The sequence below is a fragment of the Monopterus albus genome, unplaced genomic scaffold (assembly GCF_001952655.1).
Source record: "Monopterus albus unplaced genomic scaffold, M_albus_1.0 scaffold402.1, whole genome shotgun sequence".
In the NCBI taxonomy this organism is placed as follows: domain Eukaryota; kingdom Metazoa; phylum Chordata; class Actinopteri; order Synbranchiformes; family Synbranchidae; genus Monopterus; species Monopterus albus.
Genome location: NW_018128282.1, coordinates 217,899 through 226,915, shown reverse-complemented (window position 1 = coordinate 226,915; position 9,017 = coordinate 217,899). Strand labels below are relative to the sequence as shown.

The 9,017-nt window shown below is 41.1% G+C and overlaps 1 protein-coding gene across 1 annotated transcript in view; it reads left to right on the top strand.

Annotated features, from left to right (window-relative positions):
- The first annotated feature begins 6 nt into the window (after positions 1 to 6).
- tert (telomerase reverse transcriptase) overlaps positions 7 to 9,017 on the top strand; it is a 12,746-nt gene continuing 3,735 nt past the window's right edge. Inside the window, 16 exon segments of the mRNA XM_020586310.1 lie at positions 7 to 298; positions 815 to 2,120; positions 2,213 to 2,402; positions 2,477 to 2,630; positions 2,728 to 2,895; positions 3,680 to 3,841; positions 3,909 to 4,010; positions 4,116 to 4,201; positions 4,332 to 4,448; positions 4,850 to 4,921; positions 5,675 to 5,770; positions 5,772 to 5,861; positions 6,145 to 6,271; positions 7,637 to 7,698; positions 8,081 to 8,205; positions 8,309 to 8,446. Of these exon segments, the coding sequence (XP_020441966.1) occupies positions 83 to 298; positions 815 to 2,120; positions 2,213 to 2,402; positions 2,477 to 2,630; positions 2,728 to 2,895; positions 3,680 to 3,841; positions 3,909 to 4,010; positions 4,116 to 4,201; positions 4,332 to 4,448; positions 4,850 to 4,921; positions 5,675 to 5,770; positions 5,772 to 5,861; positions 6,145 to 6,271; positions 7,637 to 7,698; positions 8,081 to 8,205; positions 8,309 to 8,446 (3,211 nt within the window). The 5' untranslated portion in view covers positions 7 to 82.

The window sequence follows — 9,017 nt, the reverse complement described above, 5'->3', positions numbered from 1 at the left end:
AAAAAAAAAAAAAAAATCACTACCATTGCTAACATGATCTGAGTAACGTTGGCTAATAACAGAACGAGTTCATGCAGTTATTATGTCAACGACTGACATGTTCGGTGTGCTTGACATCCTGCGCTCACTTTATCGGCACGTACAGACACTGGAAGAATTTGCGAACTGCATTGTTTTCAAAGAGGGACAGAAAGCAGTGCTCATTGAACAGTCAGACCCAAACCGTTTCAAGTCATTCGTCCGGGGAGTTTTTGTCTGTTTTGACAAGGAGCTACAGCAAGTACCAAGTTGCAGCCAGGTAAGTATTGCCTAAATGAAAAACTATACCGCATGTCCGTTTTGTAGACTCGCACGTCCGTACAACCATGGAACAGTATAGCTAATGCTAACTGGAAGGATATTGTAGAAGTTCATGTTCTACACGAACTTCAGGCTATTTTACTTACAGTTGAACAGGTAACTGTCATCAGAGTTGGCATACTGTAAATAACAGTTTATTAAATGAACAACGACATTAAGGAAATGCATTTTATTGTAAAACATGGGAACATAATAAAAAACAAGAATTACAAGAGCACAAACAATATAGTATCATGGATAAATTTACTTAGTGTTACATGCTAAAATGTCCCTGAAAACATGCCTTGAGTGTTACATACATCTCATATATGCACTGACCACTAAGATGTCAGGTTTATAGCAGACCATCTGATGATGTCTTGATGCATGAAAATAATATGTCAACACTTCATAATCCAACTGGAATGTCAATTGCTTATTCAAGTTGATAGAATTTATTTTATGCTTTCCACAGATCTGCACTCTGCCTGAACTGCTAGCCTTTGTTCTTAACCACCTGAAGCAGAAAAGAAAAAGAAATGTCTTGGCACACGGTTACCATTTCCTGTCCCTGGCTCAGGAAGAGCGAGATGCCGACCATTTCAGATTTCAAGGAGATGTAACTCAAAGTGCTGCCTACATACATGGCAGTGACCTGTGGAAGAAAGTCACAGTACGCCTCGGCACAGACATCACACGGTACCTTTTGGAGAGCTGCTCTGTGTTTGTGGCAGTCCCTCCTTCATGTGTTTTCCAGGTGTGTGGGGTTCCAGTATATGACAGAGTGTCCATGACTACTGCCTCCACTGGGTTTTATCTCCAGCCTCGCTCCAGGACACATAATGGTAAACGGTTTGGAAGGTATCAAGGTTTAGTGACCTTGAAAAGGAGACACAGAGATGCAAATCACAGTAAGAGAAACAGAATAGATGTAAGAGTGAAGATGGGGAAAAGAAAGAGAGAAACAGACCAGAAGTACGAGGAAGGAGTTATGACTGGTTCAAGAAAGAGGAGAAGGGAAGGACAGCAAGAACCCACACAGGGAATCCAACAGGTTTACTGTGAAACAGTGGAGGAAGAACAGCCCATGTCTATGGAACCAACACTCTCTATGAAGCCTTTGGAAAATGGAGGTACCAGTTCTAAACATCCTGGTGAAATGCAAACAACCACACTTCTTTTGGAGGGTGGACCTAGTTGGAGATCAGGGGTTTTCCCCCCTTTACCTCCCTCACAATGTTTTATTCGCACATTGGGATTCTTGTATGCGGGAAGAGGAATGCGAAGCTTCCTTCTCAACAGAAAAAAAAAGAGTGCTGATGGATCCAGAAGGCTACAAGGGCAAGATTTGGTACGAATAGTCTTCTTTGAGGGACTTGCTTATTTAAACGGGCTAGAGAAGAAACCAAAAAAGCTCCCCCAGCGCTTTTTTAACATGGTACCCCTTTTTAGTCAGCTGTTAAGACAACATAAGAGCTGTCCCTACAGCATAATACTGCAGAGGATGTGTCCACTTGTGGACAACAGAGATGCAGGACAGGGAGAATTAAGCTCCCTCTTACCTCAACACTGTGCACCTCACCGGGTCTACCTGTTTGTCAGGGAGTGCCTCTTGGCTGTTATCCCTCAGGAGATGTGGGGCTCCGACTACAACCGGCTTAATTTTTTTGTCAGGGTCAGGGGCTTCTTGTGCAGTGGAAAGTTTGAGAGGCTCTCATTGGCTGAACTGATGTGGAAGATGAAAGTGAATGACTGTGATTGGTTGAAGATCAGTAAGACAGGTAAGACATAGGTGGTCACCTCTTTTTTTTTTTTTTTCCTCCTCCTGTTACATGTATTTTGGCTTATTTAACCAAACCATTCTCCCCTCCAGGCAGGTTCCCTCCCAGTGAGCTCTCATACCGGACACGGATCCTGGGTCAGCTCCTGGCCTGGCTTCTGGACGGCTATGTTGTAAGCCTCGTCCGAGCCTGTTTCTATGTCACTGAGAGCGTGGGCCAGAAGAATGCCCTCAGGTTCTACAGACAAGAAGTGTGGGCCAAATTGCAGGAACTAGCCTTCAGGTACACACATCTGCAAGGGCTCATATTTTTGCAGTCTTGGGACACAAGCAAGCAAACAGTTTTTGTGATTTTAGAGGCCACCTCTCCAAGGGTCAGATGGAGGAGTTGACTCCAAATGAGGTGGCATCCCTCTCCAAAACCACTGTTGTCTCCCGTCTTCGCTTCATTCCCAAGACTGATGGCATGAGGCCCATCACACGAGTCATAGGAGCAGATGCCAAAACAAGGGTACATTTTGACTGTCATAAAGTTGTCTCATACAGTAGGTATCCATGAGATATGTTAAAAGGATTATGCACATGTTTTGTTTTCCCCTTCCCTGCAGCTTTATCAAAGGCATGTCCGAGACCTGCTGGATATGTTGTGGGCCTGTGTGCGCTCTGTTCCCTCCCTCCTGGGCTCCACAGTGTGGGGGATGACCGATATCCACAAAGTGTTGCACTCTCTGGCTCCGACCCAGAAAGACAAGCCACAGCCACTCTACTTTGTGAAGGCTGGTTTCTCTCCTTATTTAGTTGCCCTGGCAGAGACTGACACAATGTTGATGTCTTTTATGTAAAGATCCACAGACGGTCAGCTGGGTTTTAGCTTGACTGGCTGATCACTCTGTGATGTGTGATTCTGTGTTCATCAAATTTACACACACACACAGATGGAGAACGGGACATTACGGTCCAAATTTCTGACAAATAGCACACATTACTAGCCACACATAAAATGTACAGTGTATCCAACCCCTGTTAAAATACAGCAAATAAAAACTACACATACTTTAAAAAGAACTGCATGTTCAGCGGGGCTGATGTAACAGACATTCTTCTGTTTCTATTACCTGTCGGAAAAGCACAAATATTACACATTTTTAGCTGGAGGTTTGTTTGTAAAAAATTGGAAATAGAAAATTGCAATTAGTGCATCTCTAATTTCTGCAGTCCAGGTCATTCATTTTTCTGATAATACTGCTACACAAAATGGTACTGTAGTTTTATTACACATGATAGAAAGTCACTTTCGGCTTTTCCCGTTTAGGGGCCGCCACAGCGAATCGTCACACTGACGACTTGCATGTTGACATTTGGCACGTGTTTTACACCGGATGCCCTTCCTGACGCAACCCTGATTTAAACCCGGGGAGCAGCAGCGAGAGCGCTGCGACTTAACCACTAGCCTACCAGGGATGGCCAGTTTTATTACACATGATATAGGTTTCATTTTGGTTTGTTTAAATGCTGTTTTCCTCCTCACTTTGTTCATTATGCACTTTTTCTGTGTTTAAGGTGGATGTGAGTGGAGCCTATGAGAGTCTGCCTCATGACAAGCTCGCTGAGGTGATTGACCAGGCCCTGTCACCTGCCAAGGATGAAATCTTCACCATCCGCCGCTATGCCAAGATCTGGGCTGATTCTCATGAGGGCCTGAGAAAGGCTTTTGTTCGACAGGTACAATTATACCTACACACACACATACTATACCCATTTGCAGAGGATCTCATTTTTGTCAATATAGGCAGATTTCCTGGAGGACAACATGGGATCTACCAACATGAAAGGGTTTGTGATGTCACTGCAGAAAAGGGGCAAAGTTCATCATGCCATACTGGTGGAGCAGGTGAGACTGACATCCTGTCATGTATTTTGGGTAATGATGTTTGGTACCCTTTTTCCTGCAAATGCTAATTACATATGAGTCTTTAGTAACATTTTGTTCTTCTAGTATTTCTGCTCAGATCTTTATGGCAGAGAAGCATTGCAGTTCTTCACCCAAATGTTAACTGGCAGTGTTGTCCAGTTTGGGAAAAAGTAAGCATTATTGTTATTTTTAGCCCCCAACTTTAAATAGAATTTTATGAGCAGCATGTCATAACAGATTTTCTTTTTATTTATGACATGACCAGGACAGTCAGTCTGACTTTGGTTTTCTGTGTTTCAGAACATACCGTCAGTGCCGAGGAATTCCTCAGGGATCGGTTGTGTCCAGTCTGCTCTGCTGTCTTTGCTACGGACACATGGAAAATGTTCTGTTCAAAAACATTACTGAAAACAAAGGGTACTGCAGACTGCTCTATATTTTGACTTTAACTGATTTCTCTAGACGAGTTTGCATGTTCTCCCTGTGCCTGCATTGGTTCTCTCTGGGTACTCCGGCCTCCTCCCACAGTCTTAAGACATGCAGCTTAGGTTGAGTGGCAACTCTAAATTGCCCCTAGGAGTGTGTGTGTGTTTGTTTGTCTACATGTCAGCCCTGTGATGGACTGCCGACCTGTTCAGGGTGGACCCCGCCTATCGCTCAATGTCATTTTAGATTGGCTCCAGCCGCCCTGTGTACCTATTCAGGAATAAGCGGTGTAGATAATGGATGGATGGATGGTTAATTTCTATAGATGTAGTGACATATCAGCAGCAGTGGAGAGCAGTCTTTCTTCATCTTTCACTCCGTCTCTCCCTAAGGTGTTTGATGAGACTGGTGGATGACTTTCTTATGATCACTCCAGACCTACACGAAGCACAAACCTTTCTCAAGTATGACACACACCAGCTTTTTCATTGCAGGTTATGAGACACAATGGTTCTCAGTGAAGTGCTTCTTTATTTTTTTTCTTTACATAGCTGCACCATATTTACATATTGCTTCAAATATTACAATTATTTAAAGCCTTAATAAAACCCATGACTTAAGATGAAGCAGTGGGTATAACAAGAATGTAGGAAAAGTTAGATGTAATAGATCTATGTATATTAATTTGAGTTAAATTGGCAGCCTTTTTGTTGTTGTTTTATTATTATTATTTTTTGTTACCGGAAGCCATACAAGATATTTTGAAGTAGAGGGCTACAGTATGAGTTGCAGGCCCTGCAGAATCCAACATGAATGTGCCTCAACTTGCATTTCAGTGTAGTTATTACTTAGACTCTTACATTATGTTTCCCTTCTGCTCTCTTCTTTTAGACAAGTTGCATAGTCAGTTACATGGCTAAACATCTTTAAGATTAAAAATAATCTTTTCTGTAGAGAACTTTTCGAAACTCCAGTTACAAAGTGCTTCAGACAAGGCAGCAAATTAAAATCAGCAGTTCATAAAATCACATTGTAAAAGTTAATCAAATTGATAAGGTTTGATATGATACAATCAGTTCCAGTAATGTGAGATAAAAGAAATGGAGACAATTCAAGTACACATTCTTATTTTTTTAATGGAAAAATGTTGATACCCCAAATTTAACACATATTGATTAATTTAGCAGTTAATAATGGCATGTGCACTTTTTGTGCAGGATCTTGCTTGCCGGGGTACCACAGTACGGTCTGGTGGTCAACCCACAGAAGGTGGTGGTCAACTTTCAAGTGTCTGGAAGCGTAGGCCCTTCCCCCGATTCGTGGGATGCACCCTCATTGTCACTTGCCCTGATGTGGACTGCTGCTGGACACACACTCACTGGACATCTACAAAGATTATTCTAGGTGAAACATCCCGTCACTGGCAGTTATACTGTAGAATTATTGTCTTCTTGCCTGACGTGTTATTGGACTTTGTCAGTCTTTATGGTTTCTTGTAAACTGAATCAACCCCCCACCCACCTCCTGTACTTTGTGCTTTCTCATAAATGTACTCCAAAGTGTGGCACAGACATTTAATATTGAATCAAGCACAATGAACATTTATAACCTGGTCTCCATCTGCAGTATTTTTCATGATAAATTCCCTTGTAGTTTCAAGTCACATACTTCTTTTTCTCTCTCCCAGCTATGCAGGCCTGTCTCTGCGCTACAGCCTTACTTTGGGCTCTTTTCACTCAGCTGGACAACAAATGAGGAGGAAACTGATGGCCATCCTCAGGCTCAAATGTCACGCCCTGTTCTTTGACCTGGAGGTCAGGGTAATAATGATTTTAAATGTTGAAAAAAGTTTTCAGAATATACTGTATCTCTGAACCAGTGATGAATGTTGTGTTCAAGTAAAAGCAATATATGTACAGTACAGAAAACCAGGATATCTTTAACAAAGTGCAGTGAAAAGAAATTTAAAAATACCCAGGATTAAATACCTGCAAACTCTGAAGCTAATTTGGCTAGTTTATCATGTAAGGACAAAAAAAGAAGCATTTTAACTGTCCATATATGCTGTGTGTTAACTTTTTGACACAGCTTTAACTTACTATAACTCGGTTTTCCACTTTGGTCCAGGCAGAGTTACATTCAAGCAAAATCTTTAGAAAATATACAGTAAGAAAAAAGGTGTCTGTGAATTGAATAATGTTCAGATTCTAGTTGGTCACACTAATTGGGTACTGCTAGCAGGTAATGCACTCTACATTTACATTGTAATTGATTCTAGCACAGTCTGTATTTTTAGACCTGTGTAGGTTAAACTTATTAAAAATCCCAGTGCACTTGCAGTTTGAAGAGTTTGTCAAGTGACAGGTCCTTTGTAAATGTTTGTCTTCCCCCTGTGGTCAGAAAAGCTCAGCTAGTTGTTTAAAGCCCCTAGACATTGCTCGCAACAAATATCCATTACCCCTGTCCCAGTTAAGGGCTGCCTAGGACACAACCTACATACTAGATGATGCAGTTAGGCAGCCTATATAGACGTGTAGAGTCAAAGGTTACCAGTCAGATGCTACCCTCATATGGTAGCTCAACAATCAGCTACTGAATTTCCCTGTGGTGATTAAGCAGATAGCGTACTCTGGCTATCTTTCAAACAAAGTATTAAATAACACCTATAAACCTGTCAAGTTGCACAATAACTGAGTTTTTGAAACATGGCATTTCATTATAATGCATAATAGATTAACAATGTAGTAGGCTGATGGTAAAACATGTCAGGGAGCAGAAATTATTGACTGAATGACAGGTTAATATCGCTTATGTTATACAGACAGGTGACAAATTAAATGAATATTCAGCATAAAGTGTTTCAGTAAGGTGTTGGGTCACCACGTGCCACCAGAACAGCTTCAGTGCATATTGGCATTGATTCTCCAAGTTTCTTAACTCTGTTGGAGGGTTGATATTCCTTCTTTTGGTGTTTTGATGATGGCGGTGGAGAAGCTAACACATTGGTCTGCAGTCGCCCATAGGTGTTCAACTAGGCTGAGATCTGGTAATTGTAAAAGTCATAGCGTATGATTCACACTGTTTTCATAGTCATCAATGTTATTTTTAATTAATTCCCTTTTGTTTCATTTCTAAAACTGTACTTTTGTGTTGAAAATAATAATCATTTTCTTTCTCAGACCAGTTCTCTTGAGGCCGTCTACCAGAACATCTACAAGCTGGTGCTGCTTCATGCCTGCAGGTAAAGACAGTGTCCTTACTTTTGATTGTTGGTGTCACGTAATTTGCACAGATTCTACTGTTTATTTATTTGTATGATCCATTAAATACCTTAAAGGGGCATTGAGAATAATTTGTTGTCATGGCCCACTTGATGCATTGATCACAAATCAGTGGCTTCATACACTATTCTTCTACTCTTGTATGTGTTCACTGGCCTTGACTTAATAAATAGACCTGTAAAGATAATGCTATTAAAATAAACACAGGGAAGGTTATCAGTCAGTACCTGTACTGAGCTGAGAAGTAATTGTACCACCTTTAATCTTGCAGTGTAAATATCTGAATGGGTAGGGCCCTGTCTCTGTATTGTGTCTCTTTCTGTTTTTTGTTATCCTCTTTAGGTTCCATGTGTGTGCCCAGAGTTTGCCCTTTGGTCAGACAGCTGCTAAGAATCCTGCCTACTTTCTGCAGATGATATGGGACATGGCCAAGTATGCCAATCAGCTCATCAGGCTCAGCAACAAAGGCAACATTTCCCCCTCATACATTTGGAAAAGTAATATTTAAAATATTTAGTTCAAAAACTTATGGTATTTACATCATTTTTTTGTCTCTTTCCATTTCACCAGGATTGATTTTAGGCAGTAAGGCCCAGACTGGCATTGTGCAGTATGAAGCAGTGGAGCTTCTTTTCTGTCTTTCCTTCTTGCTGGTGCTGTCACAACACCGCCCTCTATATAAGGATATACTCCCACAACTGCACAAATGTATGTATCCTCTGGAAATGCACAAACTAAATCACGCAGACTGCCCAAGATGAGTAGCACTACTGTCATGACACATTCTTCTAATAAGAAGAGTCTAATTATATAGAGTCACACCAAAAAGATGCACCAAATACAGTGTACTACACACACCCAACCACACACCTTAAAAAGACAGATGGAAGAAATAGAAACTTTAAAAATTTAAGCACAGATTATATTAACAGAAGAAACAAATGACATTTAAAATCAGAAGTTCTATGAAGCTAAGATGAAGTCTTCAAATGTCTTGTTTTGTCTACCACCAGAGCAAAATCCAACGATACTCAGTTTACAAGCAAATAAGACGGCATTAGATCCTGACCAATCCTGTCTTTATGTTACAAGACAATTAATGAGGTTACCGCTGATGCTACATTAGTGCAAGTTGTATTCTTGCTGCACAGTAAAGATTTAACATTGTTCAAGTTGTTGTGGGAAAGTCACCGGTCAAACCGATTGTCAGTATTTATGTTTCAGCACGATCTTACGAAACTGTATGACTCGCAAGAGAGCGGTGGCATTATATCCCACC